Source organism: Pelecanus crispus, chromosome 9, assembly GCF_030463565.1.
Source record: "Pelecanus crispus isolate bPelCri1 chromosome 9, bPelCri1.pri, whole genome shotgun sequence".
NCBI lineage: Eukaryota > Metazoa > Chordata > Aves > Pelecaniformes > Pelecanidae > Pelecanus > Pelecanus crispus.
Window position 1 is genome coordinate 21380222 of NC_134651.1, and position 18936 is coordinate 21399157.

Here is an 18936-nt window from a genome sequence, read left to right on the forward strand (position 1 = left end):
ATTGCTATATACAACCACAGTAGGGTACTACGTGAGCATCAAGACCTTGATTTTTAGTACTGCAAGTAAATGATACACGAGAGAATAATCTCCAAATTAAAGCCATTTTAATATTTGCTCCATCACAAAGTTGACTGATGTATGCCTTTTCACATTCTCATGTAACCCTGATTAAAATATTCTTTCTAGAAGTATTTTGAAAATAAAGTTCACATCTGAAACAAATCTAAACACTCGCACTGAAGAAGGAAAGATCCCCCATAGTTCTTCAAACAATATTCATATATCTATAGTAAAACAGAAATCAAGACTCCTTCCCGAAGTAAGAACTGGGTGTAACAAACCAAGCAACATAAATAACTCTGGCTGACAAATACTTCAAATATCTGTTTTTAAAGGAAAAAATGCTAAACAAAAGAACATGGAATTAAAGGGAGATTTTTAATGGCACAAAGGGCAGCTAGGCACTGTGTGAGCTGAGAACATAACTGTCATTATGACTTTAAAAATCCCCCCAGTAAGATTTGGGTTGCAGCTAGGGCAGAACAGGGGTCCTGCCAGACTTTCACAAACAACAAAAGGGCAAACCCAGTGTGATGTCCAAACCGAGTTACAGTTGTCACAGTCCCTCTGCTAACAGGACACTGTCAAACTTACAAAGTGTTAAGTGAAATTAATGCTGAGAGTTCTTATTAGCTCCACAACTCAACTACTGGATGAAATGGTCATGAGCTATTTAAAAAACAGAGTTTCTGTATTTGAGAGATTATTCTTAGGTTTAACTTCTACTGTATTAATAGCTTTAACTAACACCTGCAAGAGTACCTGCCTTTATGCAGAGCTGTGCCATGACCATCTTTAGTTTTATCCGAAAATGAAAAAGTAACCATTAGGCACATATTGAAGGTGTATTACACAAGCTGGAATGTCAAACATTTTCTCCCTCAGATTTACACAGAAAAATAGCACAGCAGCAAATAACCTGGTCCTCTGTTCAACAATGATCTTGTTACAAGCATTTTCAATGTACATAATGTCACAACATCGATACCTTCTTATCTTTAAATAATTAGGTAAAAAAAGGCCCCCAGTATAACCGTTTCTTATATAGCCAAGTTCTCGCTATATACATCCAAATTTAAAGATACAAATAAAACATTATACAGGATTTATAAACGTTTAAAAACTTGAGGCTTCAGAATCATGGTTTCCCAAAAAGACTCGGGAAAATCCACAGACTGACAAGGTAGCAGAGAAAACTGGAAAAAAGGAGACAGACACAAGTTTGCTGCCGTAACATTTTACTAAACTTGCCAGTCATCATGGTGATGTTATCAGAAATAACAGTTTAAGCTACAAATGAGGAATGGTGGTTTTGTGTGTTGATCTCAAGTGCTGAGACAGGCAATTCAAGTATTTCCTATTTGATCCAAGCTCATTGTAGCAAAGTGGTGCAGAAAAAAGAATTATTTTGTATTTTTTCCATACATTCGATCAATGTCCATTTGATAGTATGCCACAAGCTCTTTGCGTTTTAGTTTGAACGCATCTGTTACTAGACCAGTCTCAGGTGTCCAAGGATCAGGGCTCAAACGGATTTTTACTGGTATTTCAAACTTCTCCAGATTAGCTGTAGAAATAAACATTTTTAATACAAAACATAAATGTAGCCATTTTTCTACATTTAAGCACAAACAGAGGAACTGTATTCTCACACAGAAAAGCACATGACATAAATGAAGAAGTGCTCCTCAAACCCCCCCATGGTTAGCTTGGAAAACCCACGCGGTCACAAGTAGAGTGACAGGATCCACCACTAACTGTTCTCCAGCTTCCACAGAATTACTGAAATAAACCCCAGCTGTTTGGGTATCTGGGCTGCTGCCTAACTTCAGAAAAGCCTCAGCACATGGAAGTGACATCCTCAAAATATACACTGTTGTATCAGTGTTACGGTACTCATCTTCTCGGGATAAAGTCTTAAAATCCATACTACTTAAGCTTGAAAAAACGGGGGTGGGGGGTGTCTGTTTTTTTTCCTGACAGTCCTGAATTGTTCACGGAAAGTAAGTTCATAAGGTAACAGTTGCCTTTACGGAAACAGAACAGTGCTCTGCATGTTATACCTTTAGCACAAACCACTGTATCATTTGCGAGAGCTTCTGCTATGACATTAAATCACTGAGTTTGGGGCGTTTTTGCAATTTAGCACTAGAAATCATAGTATTACTTTAAAAGTAAAGCCTATGATGCTGAAGTGAAAAACAAATATGAAAGAAAATAAAAATGTGCAAAAATGCCTCAGGATTAAATCAAATATTCCATTTCATCAATTTTAATAACATATTTAATTTGCTTTAGAATAGTTAGTGCTGCACAAAAAAGAAAAGGAAAGTGACTTTGTACGTGCTTTCCATTGTAGCAGCTTCTTAGACTGACTTTGCCTATATGCTCTACACAGTGAAGAAAAATGGACTGGAGACATGGGGCAAGGAAAAAAAAAAAAAGTCTGCTGCAGTATTGAGACTGCACTCATCATAGGAGTATGCTCCTGTAACAGAAGGCTGCAAATATATTACTCATAGAGTTTAATATATTCACAAGTAATATGGAGAAGAGACAAAGATTAACAAGACAAAGATTGTTGGAAGCATAAAGTTATCCAGGTAGAAAAGATGAGGACAAATTGCAAAAAGGTGCAGAAGGACGTCATGACACTGAGTGACTGCAAAACAGACAGCAGAAAACATTCATTGCAGAAAAGTGTAAAAGAGAAGGCATATGAAAAACAAATTTAACATCCGCAATGACCATTTAAAAAACATTCTGTGGTCATAACTGACAGCTTTATGAAAAAAGCTCAGTGGTTAGTAATGGTCAACAGCAAAAACAAGGCAGAAATTATTATGAAAGAACAAAGTATCACCGTGCCACTCTCTAATTCTGCACCAGAATAACTAGATAGACTATGTCCAATTAGCATGAAAAAAGATACAGCTGAGAGGGAAGTATAATAGACACTGAAAAAAATCATGAGTGCCATTGTGAGGGTTCACTGCCTCTTCCCATACAAGAGCTCAGCAGAACCAAACAGAACTAGCAGATGGCAGGGTTAAAACAAACCAGCGGCATTTCTTCACATGAACGTAACTGAGCTGTGCAACTCTGCCACAAGATAGCATGGATACTGATACAGAATATTTCCGTAACTTTAAAATACGACTAGAAGAGTTAATGGAAGAAAAGTCTACTGGAAATTATTAACTACGAAGACACTACTTTCAGAAATCCCTCAGATGCAAGCCACTGAAAGCTAGGAGAGCCCCTATCACCATGGGCTTATTTCAACTTTGCATAGGTATGTAACATAGGAGACTGTATGATACCCAACACACATATAGCATGGATCTACAGATGACCCACATTCTTTTGGACCAGCAGCTAAGGCCAAAAAGATACTACAGGGCATCTTAAAGAGTGCCAGACCTCCCCTGCTCCCCCCCCCCCCCCCCCCCCCCGCCCCCATATCTATATATATACAGGGAACTAAACTGAGCTTGTTAAGTTTGCCCTGTTTTTATATTCTTTCCTCAGCTATTGGCCACAGTTAAAAAAAAAAAGTTGCATGAACCAAAAGGACTGACCCAACTCATGTTTTGTTGTTGTTTTTTTTTTTTTTGTATGAAAATTTCACTTCATACATGTTCTATGAAATATACACACTCAAGGAAACATTTTTAGGGCCTGTGCTTATCTGTTTCACAGACATTATGGTTCACAAGGTTAATACTATCTACCCAGCTACTCACCTGCCATGGCAGCCTCAGCTAGCACCTTCAGTACCTCTTTTTCCATCTCAGGACTGTTACAGATCTCTTCCCAGGTTCCTTTAAATCCTTTCTTTCGAGCTAGTTCTGCGAGCTCCTTTTGATTTGGCACAACAAATCCAATGACATAAGAATGGAAACTGAGAAGTATAATGTACTTTAGTATGAATTTTGTAAAATTAACAAGTCTTCAAAAATAACATTTCAAGTTGGGGGGTTTGCACTTCATACAGAGATATTGCTCTTTACAGCTGGCTTTTGTTCACCTGATAGTCTTTCTGAAATAGTACACAAATTGCCTTTGCCTGCTTAAAAACAAGTAGAAAGAGAAGCTACTTACCTTACAGCAACTGGATTGCTTCAAGGTGTGCTGTCCATATGCATATTCCACTGTGTCTCATGCTCAAAGCTTTGGGGAAGCAGTACCCATACGATGTCAATGCGCCCTGCCTCTCCTCATGTTTTGCATCCCGGTATGAAGACTGGTGTGCAGCTTCCCTACCTCAGTTTCCTCTCAACTGCAGAATCCAGTTACTGTAGAGGAGTAGAGGACTGCAGTGAAGAGGGGTTGGAGAGCAGGTTGTGGAATGAGCATATGCACAACACATCTCAAAGAACGCCTGCTTCTGTAAGGGAAGTAACTTCTTTCTCTTTCAAGTGATTGTCCATATGCTCACTCTACTGTTGGCAATCTTTGTCTGCTCCTGATATGCCTAGAACATACAAGGCTGTGATCTCTGTCTTCAAGATTTTTCAAATGGTGCAAAGTTTAGGGAAAATGTGAACAGAACCTCACATAGCAACTCTACACATTCTAACAAAGCAGATCACAGAATCAGAGAGCTGAAAGCAATCTCAGAAGATCACCTAATTCATTCACCTGCCTTGAAGCAAGGTCAGCTACACCTAACAGTTGTTTGGCTAGCCCGTTCTTAAACATCAGGCAAACACTAATGGCAATGCTTCGTTATTCTTAGCATTGGTAAGCTGTTCCTGATGGCTATTCTTGACTCTTCCTCTCTGCAGTTTACATCAGTTGTATTTTCATACAGCCAGTAGTCAGATGTTCCTCTCCTCTCCACAGAAGCCATTTACTTGCTCACAGACTGTTACTATTTTTTTTTTTCCTTCTCACCTTTCTAGTCTTCCTTCCTTTCTTAAGTTTCTTTAGGATGTTAAGCAATGCCCTTTCCTCTTAAGTCATGCATCACAGATCTCTGCCCAGATGTTCCCATTTTTCAAGAGGTCCACCTTTTCTGAAGCATTGCACGTGGAACTGAGACCTTTTAACGCTTGGTAGAGCAAAAAGATCATTGTGCATCTTGTAGGCTATACATCTAATTATGCCATATTATTTACCTTCTTGTAACAGCATGGCACCTGTTGACTCATGTCAGCTCCTACAGAACTGCTACCAGCTGGGAGTCCTCATCCTGTATTTTTGCAGTTTATTTAGGTGTAAGTATAGTTTACATTTCCTCTCTTTAAACTGACTGCTGTCTTCAAGCAAATCTCCACCTAGTCAAGCCTGCTCTGAATTCTAATCCTGTCCTCCACTGTACATTTGGTCCTGTCCCACCTTAACCATCTACAGATTTAGTAAATCTTTTCAACTCTCTCTTTCACCAGACAGATCATTAATGCAAAATACAGAACCTTAACCCTGGTATAGAGATTACTGTAGCTTATCCTTTAAGGTCTCCACAATAATTTTAAAATACCGCCTCTAAATACCCTTTTGGTTACTGTACATTGCAATTTTCTCCTTTGTTACTGGTATGAATTATAATGGGCATCTGACAGCAGCTGCGAAGTCTGCATAAAAGTCCATTACAAACACAGGCTTCCCTGGCATCATCTGTCGACAAGCTTTGGCTGTTGGCTGACTCGAAACCGTTCTCATTCTTCTCTTACTAAGAATGTACTTGCAGAAAGACTTCAGATTAGCCTCAGTATCACTTACTGCTTGCATCTCACCTTCTGTCTTTACTTCTCTCTGATTCTCCCCCACACCTCCGACTCGTATATACGCTGTACTGAACCCTTGTAACTTCATCTAGGGTCTACTCTGTAATGTACACGTATTATGTATGAAGGCACCCAGAACACAAAGGACTCTGTCTGGCACTTTCATCTCTGGTTCCTGTAGTCTTTTAACATGCTTAAGATCATGTCCAGCAATATCACCAGTGTCTCCAGGGTTAAACAGCATATAGAAGTAATCAGTTGGCTGGGTAAGCCTCAAGCTTCCGGTTCATCTAAAATTCAGCCTCTTGAGTAGAAGCATACTTCCTCTGGACAAACAGGTTCATCCAATTATGCTTTTTCCTGGAAGGAGCACCCTGGAGCTCACAGCTCCTGGAACATGTAGCTTTTCATTCCGTACCACTAAGTAAAATCTTCATTTGTTGCAGTTCAAATGCTAAAGCACTGTTTGTCTTCAGAAGCATCCTGAAGACTACCTCTTCTCTCTGGAGCAGCTACTTCCCTCTCCACTACTGTTCCTTATGCAGATCTTCTGAATTTGCTAGCTTCTTCAGCCTGGAGGTCGTAACAGCAGCATGAAGGAAGACATTTTCAGAATTTGGTCCTCCTTAGTCGTCTCCTCCATGCTAAGAGATTTTGGCAAAACATTTCTCCTACACTTAGGCATCCTCATTCCCTTGCTGTACTTGAGATCACACCCGAGTACGGCCCTCAGACCTACGGTAAGAGACATATACAGTAGCACTACATGGCAATATCACCATTTCTATTCTGTAAAGTCTGGTCCTTAACAGCTCTCCTTGAGCTTCCTGCTGAGAACTCCCTTTTTTTGCCATGTTGGCTCATTCCTCAGGTAACTGAGCTATTCATTTTTTTGACACAATGCTTGAGACCTACTGCATGCATCTTGGATGGCTGAAGTGCTGATAAAACAGTAGGAGTCTCCTCTGAAGGAGCTCTAATCATGATTCCTTTCAGCAAACATTTTATTCCTTATCTCACTGAGTATTTTGTCTGAAGTGGTCAATTAATATAGCTTTCAAAGCAGTAATATCGTGCAAACACTTTTGATTCCCTACTACCATGTTCAGAGGAGCTTCACACCCCAAGATCCAAGGTCAAATCACAGATCTAGCCCATTTGTTTAAGTCCGCTCTCCTTGTCCTTGTCTTGTGGGAGACAGAAAAACTACAAATGAAGGACTCCTCTTGCATACGAGATCACCCAGGCAAAATATAAGGAGAGACAGGATATATGAGAGGTCATAGGCACTGCAACAAAAAGTCTCCAAGCTCACACTGCTGAGCTGAGTGTATACCCACAATGAAATGTGCATACGGACAATCATTCAGAGAATCTGTATTACATGGCTACTTATGCCAATTTACACACATGGAAGTATTAAGAAGAAATACAGCAGCAGCAGAAAAAACAATCTGGAATGTACTTGGACTCTGTTTGTAAATTACCTTTAAAAATTGCTCATAGGTTTTCCTATTTTTAAGTAATAGACAAGACAGAGACTATCAGAGTCAAGTACCTGTCTGACAAGTGCATTTGAGCCTCCAATGTTAAGGTGACCTGGCAAAGTTAACACAAAATTTGATAGTACAATTCCAATAGCGAACTTCAATACTAGAGCAGCAGAAATCACCGTCTGTAGGAACCCTCTTTCTCCACAGACTACACAGGGTGCTCAGAACAGGCACATAACCTCAGGCAGTCAAAGCAAGCAAACATGAGACTCGCCCAGTGGGTCAAAACCACAAATAAAGAATATAATGGAAGTTTTCCCAGCAGTGGCATGCCCAATGCGTGTTAGTCTATTGATCCAAAACTGAAGTTACACAAGGACTACCATTAGTCAACACACACACACAAAAAACAAAATACCACAGAGAACCAGGTAAACAAACCAAAAGTTAATTTTCTATTTATTATCCCTGAGCAATTCTCTGGTATGCTTGTCCTGGCCTCTTTCAATCAAAGTTATCAAGTGGGGCTTTTTTGGCTATACTGGGAATCAGAATATTTCTGATTGTTCAGAAGCTCCAAAATAACTTTCCAAACATCAAAATGACAACAGAAAACAAAGACCACCTGAAATACATTTATATGCATAAGTCTATATTATGCACAGGTAGGAAATTCTAGAAATAGAAACGTAAGACTTGTTTGAGCCCTTACATGACTAATTCAGTAGTACATGGAGAAAGCAAATAGAAAGGATATTTGATCATCATTTATTAATTGTGTGTTTGCATAGTATTTACAGAGTGTTTTCTCTCAAGCTTCAAGGCTTCTGCTGGTGTGCTGCAGGGGTTAAAGAAAAGTATTTTTAATGCACAAGCCAGCTTCTGGCCTGCTGGTGGTTTTTTTCCTCCGCCTTCCTCTGAAGTACAACAGTACTTCCTCTGAAGAACAGATCACAGCTAAATACAGCAAGGAACAAGGTGTCCTAGGGCCTCTATAGGCAATAATCTCTGAAGTGCTTGAGTGATATCTGTTATGAATGCAGTCAGAGCTTAGCTGCTTTTCAGATTGGGGAAAGGGAAATGAAGGAGACTCATTCTTGGCATTTTCCAACAAATTATGACAAAAATGGGAAAGGAAAAATAAAAACATGTATTTTGGATGTTTTAGTTTTGGTAGAGAAAGTTATTCCATTGTATTATAAGGAAAGTCCTTTTTCAACTGCTTTAAAAAATTCCACACATTGCTTATGGCTTCAGTAGGACAAAGAATACAGCAATAACGAAGTATCAGCTGCCTCTTACCTGCTTGCATACACACAAATATTATCTACCAGTGGAAGATTCTTTAGAGCTGCTTCTACTTTGCCAAGAGAAACATATTCTCCTGCCTGGAGTTTTACAAGATCTTTTTTACGATCTATTGAGGAAAAAAAGAATTAAACGTTAATTACAGAACATAAAACTTTGGACATGGATTTTATACTTTTCTGAAATGTATGTAAAAATGCCAAAAGGTAAGCTGACTCATGTTTGGTGAACATACCAGCAACATTTAATATCAGGTTTCCATACTTCACATTTTATCAATCTGTCCCTCACATAAAAAATGAGACACATTTCAATTCCATGCATTTTCTGCCTTTAGAATAGCATTTCCTATATGACAGCACTGTCGTGTGAATGGAAGACAACTAGGATTATGCAAACACCAGTGTTTGGCTGGAAGCACACATTTTGTGCTGTCTGGTCCAGACGCTTAAGGCAGAAGATGCACCATTTGGTGACATTTTGTTATTTATTCCCAGGCTAAATCTTTATTTAAAGAGCAACTGTCCACCCGTTATTTGAAACACAACAATAGGAATCAAAAAATAAGCCCAAATTACTAGAGCTTATTGTATGTAGCCCAAAGAAAGCAAAGGTGACTAGATGGCCTTACCCACCTAGCTGTGATGGCAGCCAGGAGTACCTCTCCTTTGCTACATCCTTCATGCTGCTTTGTGCAACCAGGCAAGATACTTTTGTAGTTGTCTGACCTGTTTGACCAGTGCAAGGCAGCTGCAATGGGACCTAAGATTTTTCTCATATAATGAACCAAATAAGCTTCGTTTTCAGGATTAAAGAGCGCCCTGAATCACCCACTGACTTCAAGAGAGACACCCGGTAGTTTATAGGGCACCTATTTTTGTGCCTACATGTGTCAAAGAATTATGAGCCTATCACAGGCTTATGCAGAACACTTTTACCTTAGTATATTTTTCCCCTAGTTCCTTTATGATAAAGGAATATTCTTATTATAAAGAACGGCAAGATAAAAAAAAAGGTTTATTTAATTCCTGAGCAGATATTACCAAAAGAGCTCTTTCACTGAATCAAATTCCACACTTAAAAAATTATAAAATCTAAGGCAGCTTATCTCACTCAATTAGCCTATATTTAACTCTCTAGTTACTACCCAGTCTCACTAACAGAGGGGAGTCAATGTTAAGACTGTTTTAAAAGGAAGCAATTCTTTTAAAAATCAGCTTTTAAAACACACAATCAAGTTTATGTTAACATATCAAAATTTCCCTGGGATACATGGTAGGGCTTTAGCAAGCATGCCAAGATATGGAGATTTTTTTTTGTCAATTACAGTATTTAGCAGCCCTGAAAAATGCATATATACGTTCACCTGAATTTATTAACTCACCAATAATTTTTAGACATCCATCTTGATGAAACTCTCCAATGTCTCCAGTATGGAGCCACCTCTGCCCATTCTCATCAACAGTGAAATCATTTTTGGTTCGTACTTCATTTTTGTAGTAGCCCACAGTCACATTTTGCCCTCCAATAAGAATCTCACCTCTAGGATATGGTTTATCAGTGTTGAAATATCCACCTAAAAGTACAGGTTTTATTAAGTTAACAAGAATTAAAATATATTCCAAAGCAAGGATTCCTATTATTTTTACTATTTAAATATAGAACTCAACACTTTAGTAAGTCCTTCACCAAAGTTACCACTTGCCTAAATAGTTCAGTAAGAGAAGAGTTGGTTCCAATTCTTTTCAGCATATAAACAGCTATTTAGCATGTGTGTTTACAAACAGCGAAATTCACACACATGCAGAGGGCAAATGCCACCTCTACGCAATCTGTCTGCCAGGAGTAACATGCTCTATCAGTTTCATACAGGCTCAAATAAAAAAAAAAAAAAAAAGATACATTTTGCCTCATATTTTAGAAAAGAAAAAAACCTGGAAGATTTCACATTAGCCCAAACCACCCTTAAGTATTATGTATTTCTATTCTACAATACATAAAAGCCTACAGTGAAAGGAAATCACCTAAATACATTCCAAACTTCATTAAATGTATTTTATATAACATCCATTAAGCTTCCATTCCATATACCAATTTTTAATGATTTTATTAATAATAATACTATGAAGACTATTTTAAAATAATTTCTTAATGGCAACAGAAGGTATCATGCATGCATTTCAGTTGAAGTGTCCTGAATCCAGCACCTCTAAGACACAACATACAAGAGCTGCACCCTGTCCTGCAAGAATACTGATCTAAATCAGAAAGAGGTACAATGCTGTATACACTTACACAATATCCATATATGATTATAGTGACTGGAATAAAAGAAATAGTATAGCCAAAGAGAATCATAATACAACCCAGTCAAAATGCCGCTCGCATTGATAGCTTCTGTCTAGATATTTGTGAGTTTAAAAACCACTGAGGAATTTATTTTACCTTTTTTCTCACCCAAGATCAAACTTTTATAGGTAAAAGTAGCATTTGAAATTTGAAAAGCCAAGAAAATAGTCTTCTAATTACCACTACTGAGCAAAGCCCAATATAGAAATAGCTATATAAAGTTCTTACAAACACACTATAATTTAATCCCATACAGGAATTCTCACCTTCTTCCCAGTTCATTAACTTGATTTCACAACAGACCAAAGGTGCTCCCACTCTCCCTGTAGTGTAGTCCCAAACTAGAATTTAAGAAAAAGAGCATTTTTCATAAAAAAAAAATTACCAAAACTGATTAGAAAAATCTTTGTTGTCATGCATCTTGTTTAGTGAAAGTTAACTGCTATTTATTTCTGAACTTAAATTCATAGAACAGAACTTCCAAGAAAACCAATGGATCTATCAAGGTAATGCAGATAAAATCCTTATCTTGCAAAAAGAATAGATGGCTGTATTTACAGATACCTCCAGTCATATCAACACAGCTTTGACAGTAAGCTGTCAATGTGGGATCATGCTTCAGAAGCAGCACAAGAACTTTAAATAGTGTTTGCTGGACTCTGAAATAAGTAGCAATATTTCATAACAATTCATGGATTCTATATTTTGATTCACTTCCCTGAGGTCTCAATCCCAAACACTCCTGCATCTGGGCACCTTCCCAAAAGAGCATCACTGGAGACTACATCAGTTGTATTGCAGTTCCACTATTCTTTTTTTTCCAAGCTACTGAAGAAGCCATTTCCAAAGACCTCTTGGAATAAAACCCACATCACAGCAGTCTGTGGATCACCAAGGAACATAACAGATGTTCTACAATCCAGCATAATCTAGCAACAAACCTGAGATACTCCTCATATGAGTCCTAGGTAGATCACACAATCGCAAAAAAAAAAAAAAAAAAAAAAAAAAGCAGCTCTGACTGTTTCTGCCACCACTGAATACAAGTGAAATTTTAGGACTAAAAGGCAACTGAAGCCTTTAAGTTCTACTATATGAAATTAAAATCTGGTGCAGGCTTTTGCATTCCATTTTTTATTTTCCTAATGTCTCAACATACTCACCAAAATTAGAAATAATTTATTCACTTCAACTGGTAAGTACAATCATGCCAAGATCCCATTCACACTATTACAGGTTTCTCTATCACAAACAAGAACGTTCATTTTATATGTAGGTCACCAGCGTTAGCACAATGTGTCAAAATTAGCACTCTTACTGTTTTATACATTTATGATTACAAGTAATTCCCAGAATTCCCCAACTATGTTTGGTGGCATACACCAAATGAATAGACTGTCAAAGATGATACACGCAGAGCACTCTGCATGGATCACAGCACTCGGTGGGATGCACTGACACCAACCTTCTGTGATTGTTCCAGCTCCAGCTGATTCAGTTAGTCCATACCCCTGTCCTACAGGGCAACAGAAACAAATGTTCATAAACCGCTGAGTTGCTGCAGAGAGTGGAGCTCCTCCACAAAGCAGGATGCGAATTTTTCCACCTAGCAGCATTCGTACTTTCCGGAAAATAAGGCTAAAATGCAAAGATAAGAGTATATATTTGTTGCTTAAAAACAAAATGAGAGAGTACCTAATTTTGTATCTGAACTGAAAGTTTCCACCATCTTCAAATAAACTTTTATGTCATTCAAGGAAAACTTTGAAGAAGCACGTTTAAGTTTTCAAAACCAGAGGCACAGATTTCTAAGTTTGTTTCCACATTCTAATTTGAAAACGGGTTAAATGTTTTGAGAACGTAGATTTAGTAAGACAGTAAAGTGCTGATTTTCTTCTCAAAAATAATTTAAATAAGCTGTGTAAGTTTTGCAGTTATATTATCCTTTAGTCTCACTAAAGTTGGGAGTTGGACTCGATGATCCTTATGGGTTCCTTCCAACTTGAGATACTCTATGATTCACTTCTGTGAAAATGTGAAGTCTACAGTTATCTATAGGAACAGACTTCCCATCTTACCCAAGAATTGTATAAATCCATTATTAAAGTACTGATGAAAATAATGCAACTTATATAAATCTCCAATCAGTTTCAAGTTAAGTAACATTCACTTTAATTATATCAGTAAATATTTAAAACCATCCCACAAACTACCAGTTTGTTGTTTCAATTTACACTTAATTACAGACTCGTTCATGTTCAATGTGTCAACATTAAAACAAAGAAAAGCATAAAAAAAAAATCAGATACTGCTCATGTGGTAACACTTTGATAAGCATTTTTTTGGTGCCATTAAAAATAAAATTAAAATTACCTATCACAGAGCGGGGTAGTGTAACCTTTGGAGATCTGTTCCATTTTGTAGTTGTAGGCCAATATAAATAGATTCCGCTGGAAACTAGTCATTTCATTCACTTTATTCATTACATTTTTGTAGATCCGATCCATAATTTCCTAGTTACATAAGAAGATTAAGTCAAAGAAACAGAAATCCTAAATTCAGTACAATAAAAGGGAAACATGACCTAGAAATTCTAGTATGTTTCAGATGACAACCCACTCCCATGTTGCTTCCTCTTCCATTGCTAAGCGATAGCAAGATGTTCACAGAAACAAGGAAAGCAAACATCTGAGCAGGAGCACTAGCTAACCCCAAGCTGCCTGCTGCCAACTATCCTTATTCCATTCATTTACTATGATGAACAATAGATGACTAATTAAAATGGCAATCTAATCCCCATAGCTATTTAAACTTTGAAAAATGTTGACACTCATATGATCAATGTTTATCTCCAACATACATATAAATGCCAAAAATATTATTTTAAGCTAGCTTAACATCAAAGGTGCTACCTTTTTTATTTAAAAGATCATTGCATTGTGGTGTTAAAATTTTGAATTATGAATTGTATTTTAGAAATAATTTTTATAATCATTTATCCTTCATTTACTTACCGGGACAGCTGCCATTAGGGTTGGCTTAAGTGTAGTAACATCACCTTTGCTTCCTTTCTTTATTTTAGAGGACTAAAGCGAAGAACAAGTTTACTAGCAGACACATTCAAGATCTTTAACACGAGAAACAAAATGACATAGCACATCTTTCAAACAATCATCTTCATTTAAATTAGGTTTTAACAATTAAAACTAGACCAGAGTACCAGTCATAACCACCAATACCCTGTTTCATGAATTGTAGAAAAGAATATTTGTTGTAATATTTTTAAAGAAATATTACAAAGATCTGATATGAATAATTTTGTTTGCTTGCTTGTTTTTTTACCATAAGGGCTTACATCTACAACATACCTGGTCAGCTAATGTCTGAGGCGAAGAGTAACCAATGCGGCATCCATGAGACAGACACACAAGTTCAGCACTCAGCTCCAGAACATGGGCAAGAGGCAAATAGCCAATATAGATGTCTTTTTCCCTGTAAAGAATTTTTAAAAGATAGGTTTATGTTGTACCATTACAGTCCTCAGATGAGTCATTAAGCTAAATTTACACAGAGCTTACTGCAGAACTAGAGAAAGTGGAAAAATGCCTTTGAGCTTGAGAGTATTTCAAATAATACGGGGTTTGTTTCAAAAGTTGTGTACTATATACTGTAGGTTTAAGGCATGAACAAAGTGTGATGTCTACTCATCCCAAGCCAATTAACTGTGTATTACGGTTGCAAAGGCAACTCTGTGGACAAGATTAAAAACTGCACCAAACAAAGAAACCACAGAATTTAACACTAACCAAAGGAAGTACTGCTTAGAGAAGTTTTCAACCACTCTAGTGCAAGGTGGTCTCACAGGCTTTTGCGTCCCAATCTTGCCCACATACAGAAGATGAGAGAACAAACAGCACATAAAGTAATCGTGTCATGTAACGCAGTACTGGAAGATGCTCAGACATCAGTGCACAGTATGATGTGTCACAGACAAAGCAATATAAAACAGTTAATATTTTACACAGTAATTAATCTAAAATTACATGCAACTACACCATTTCTTTATTTACTGATAAGTTGCTGTTGCTACATACCCCAGATTTGGAATCCTCTCAGCCATTCCAGTTATCCCAGCAATTATGTTGCAATGGGAGATCATAACGCCTTTGGGAACTCCCGTGGATCCGCTTGTGTACATGATCACTGCGATATCCGAGGGCACAGGTCTAGCCTGCTGTTTGTTTCCTGTAATTTGTGTTAAAAAAGAGAATGTATAATGGAGAGCCTATCAGACTGGGAGATCTGATACACTAACATTTCAGCAGTCATTCCAATATACCACTACAAGACTAGTGCTATTACATTTTACGTTCGGTTAAAAAGATTGTGGTCGAGCTTAAGTGCCTTCACAAAGAGTAGGAACTTCTTTGTATTAGCTGAGCAGTACTTCGAGTGATTGTCCTAGTCTACCATGGCAACAATGTTTCCCATATTCCTGCAGAGGAGACAAAAATGGGCAGAGCTTTGGCTTCTCCAAAGTGCCACTGAGCTTCCCATCCTGAGGAAGGTATGCTGCACTGGTTCCACACTGCTACAGGGCCAGTCCCCATTTGCAGGGGAAGAACCCACTGCCTCATTTGCAACACCTGCAGCAAGGCACTGCTCAAGCAACATGAGGTCCAGTTTCTGTAAGTATTTAAAGGCAGCTCAATAGCTTTAATAGGATTATAGTGTTTTTTAAATGCTTGCACTCAAAGCAAGGAAATACGAAAACAATTGTGTTTATTGAGAGGAAAAACTGCATAATGTGCAATACATGCAGGACAACATACACGCTGAATGAGAAGAGTGAAAGCATATTTAATAATTTCCCACTCACTGAATCCTGTCCATCCTGCACAACGAACAACAGAGGAAAAAAACAAGCAGCAGCTCATGTACTTAATAAAATATTAATTGAACACGCTTGACCACAAACAATTCATTGCAGTAGTCTACAATTTATGAATGGTTAACTTGACAAAGATAACATTCCTTTATTACCGTGTACAGTATGTGATATTTAAAAGACTGAAGAAAGAACAATTAGACACCTTTTTATATAGCACATAGATTAACAAATCTCAAGGAGCTAACGAATTACAGCCATAATTTTTTCTGTTGGTGTTGTCTGAAACAGTTTTAATAGTACATAAAACTGGTACATCAAAAAGGGAAAACCATCTTTTAAGGAAATTGAGAGGTCACGATCAGGGAACGGCACGTTTGCTCCCAACACCACAAAGAGTAAGAACAGAAGAAAGCAACTGCTGAATATAATGAAATCTTAACATACTAGGTTTAGCAGCTCTTCAGAGACAAGAATAAAAATTTGTTTTGATAATAGTTAAAACACCTTCTGAAACTCTGAATTCTAATTCTAAAAATGTCACATAGATTAGAAATAGATTTCAAGAAATTTACACAGTAGATGGATACTTTCAGAATGCAATAAAAGTGACCAAGTCCTATCAGATTTAAATGGCTATTTTACACTTTGTTATTTGTGAATTTAACAAAACTTAATGGTAGCGAATTATGAATGTCTTTTGCTATAAAGTGCATAATCATTTTCTCTGTGTGCTCAGAATAACCTGGTTTTAGTATGTCATAAGAATGCTTTCTAAGTTTCTATCCTGGCCTAAATGCTTATCTTAAAAATTATTCTTCAACATGTGACACTTGTTATGGAGAAGACAGTTTTTATTAGAACCATTTTACTCTGTTGAAAAACAAAACAAAACCCCCACACCCCAAAATCCAACCACAACCAAAACAAAAAACCCCACAGTTTTTATTTGAAGAAAAAAAATCAGATGATAAATGGTTAATCACTGCATAATTTTTTAAGATCTGCAATTTCCCCAAGTTTAGTCAACAGGGTCAAAGTAGGACACTAAATGAGATGATCGAAATAGGAAGAAGAAATAACCTACCAGTACCTGCCTTGGCCCCCATAGCTTGCACAGAAGCCATAGTGTGAACAATGACACCCTTGGGAAACTCTGACCATGTTGTTGGTTTGCCATCCACTGTAATAATATGTCGCAGCAGAGGAACTTGAGAAACAATTTCCTGTGGAAATGAACATGTGTTCAGAAATCAAACATGAGGTTTATGCCAACAAGAAGAAGAAAAAAAACCTCTACTGTATACATTAAAAAAAGCATTGACATAATCTGAGGATTTAAAATATCAGAGGATAAACTTGTCTAGCTCAAACAGCTGCAAAGCTTGAAACTTTCCACATTTAGATCTGCAAGACTAATTGAACTTTCCACTTACAAGTCCAAAAACTTTTCCAACCATTTACTGATCTGGGTCTTATTTCAAGAAAAGTCCATGAATAAGACTGCAAAGATTTGTAGAGATAATTGACTTTCCACTCTCATAGAACACTGAGAAGAAAAGGTCCTGGGCAGCTGGCAACACTGAGCTCACAATAATTATGTTGCTCCGTGATTACTATGTTATTTAAAATAAGCAACAGCTAGCAAAAATACAGAAAATTATTAGTTAAACACTAGTTAAGCATTTCAAACAAAATGTGAGTTCCAAAACAATTATCAGCGTTCTAGCGGAAGAGGAAGCATCTCTAGCAGAAGAAATTAATTCTCTTACTGCAAGCCGAAATAAATGTGCATTGTATATATACTGTTATTCTACTAACTTAAAAAAAAAAAGTTTGGGAAATTCTCATTCAAAATTCAACAATAGCGCACAGTTTTTAATTAAAACAATTCCCTTATGCGAAAGGTCTACACATCATGAAGAAACTCATGCAGATTAGTTGTTCCGATCTTGTGTATTCGATCTGGGTCAGTAAGTCGAAGAAGTTTTTTGCCTGTTCTCAACGTTTAATAAGCTCTCCCCTGCACTGGAAAACAGCTCTAACTCTTAGAGCACCCATCTTTAGATTTAAGAGCCATTCTCTGCTGGGAAAATATCCAACAATAAATCAGGAGGATGATCACATTTAGCTATTCATACACAGTTTACACATTTTTCTGTTCGTCCCACTTGCTTCAACTGTTAAATTTATAGGCACTAAATCCACCCAGAAACCATAGCAGTTTCTTGTAAAGGTGTTGCTCCAGGCAGCACTGCAGCTCTTCAATAGTGAAAATTGGTCACCCTGTTCTCCAAAGTCATTGAGGAGCCTAAATCCCACTGAAGGCTAACTATGTTTTTTTCTGTACGTGAAGACAGATACATCAATCCTATTCTAAAAGAAGCGTCTGCGTTATAGAAAAGCAATAAATCGCTGTTCTGTACAATGGAACCAGGCCTTTTAACAATAATGAACAGATACACTGCAAAGAGATAGACAAAGAACAGTTTTCTGACCTTCAATTTTGTTTGCATCAATTCTTTACTAGTAATGATGGTGGTCACCTCCGTTTCATTTAGCCCATGTACTATTGCTGGGCCTCCCAGAGTAGCATACAGAGTAACAACTGAAACAGAAAATGAGGGGAAAAAAATGGTGAATCTCTCTTTTACACTTTCAAGCATAGTTTACAATAAAGGGCTGAGATTAACCTATTCTAAGTTAGGCAAAACAGTAAAAATATTTGTCAACTAACATAAAGATGGTATGGTTTTGTGCTTTAAAAAAACCATATTACATTGATTTAAACAGAGCATAATTTTCAGTTACTCCCAGAAGGAATAAAGAACAACCATTGTCTATGTGACTGTTTACTATTTTTCAAGGTCTAGAGATACCAAAACAACATTACCCTATGTAATTCTCTTCTAGATCTACTCTTGTACCATCATGGCTTTTACCATTTTAAATGTAGGCATCTGTTCTCAGTTTAATACAGTTTAACAGTCCTCTTGTACACAGGAAAGAAACAGTTTTCATTTATGTGACTTCTCTTTTCAGAATTCATGTGGTCTGTTACTAGCCTTTTACAATTGACTGATATAATAATATATAATACATA

The 18936-nt window shown here is 37.2% G+C and overlaps 1 protein-coding gene across 3 annotated transcripts in view; it reads right to left on the reverse strand.

Annotated features, from left to right (window-relative positions):
• Window positions 1–1289: 1289 nt before the first annotated feature.
• Window positions 1290–18936, reverse strand: part of ACSL3 (acyl-CoA synthetase long chain family member 3) — a 31812-nt gene continuing 14165 nt past the window's right edge. The window contains exons 3-14 of one of the 3 annotated variants that reach the window (XM_075716149.1): window positions 18332–18441; window positions 16921–17059; window positions 15040–15190; window positions 14314–14437; window positions 13960–14031; window positions 13319–13458; window positions 12411–12583; window positions 11212–11286; window positions 9981–10172; window positions 8591–8705; window positions 3810–3967; window positions 1290–1630 (exon numbers count right to left, since the gene is read on the reverse strand). In XM_075716149.1, coding sequence (XP_075572264.1) covers window positions 1467–1630; window positions 3810–3967; window positions 8591–8705; window positions 9981–10172; window positions 11212–11286; window positions 12411–12583; window positions 13319–13458; window positions 13960–14031; window positions 14314–14437; window positions 15040–15190; window positions 16921–17059; window positions 18332–18441 — 1613 coding nt within the window. In that variant the 3' untranslated portion in view covers window positions 1290–1466. Of the gene's footprint in view, window positions 1631–3809; window positions 3968–4195; window positions 4362–8049; window positions 8127–8590; window positions 8706–9980; window positions 10173–11211; window positions 11287–12410; window positions 12584–13318; window positions 13459–13959; window positions 14032–14313; window positions 14438–15039; window positions 15191–16920; window positions 17060–18331; window positions 18442–18936 lie in introns of those variants that run through there. The other 2 variants (XM_075716151.1, XM_075716150.1) reach the window with 2 other exon arrangements.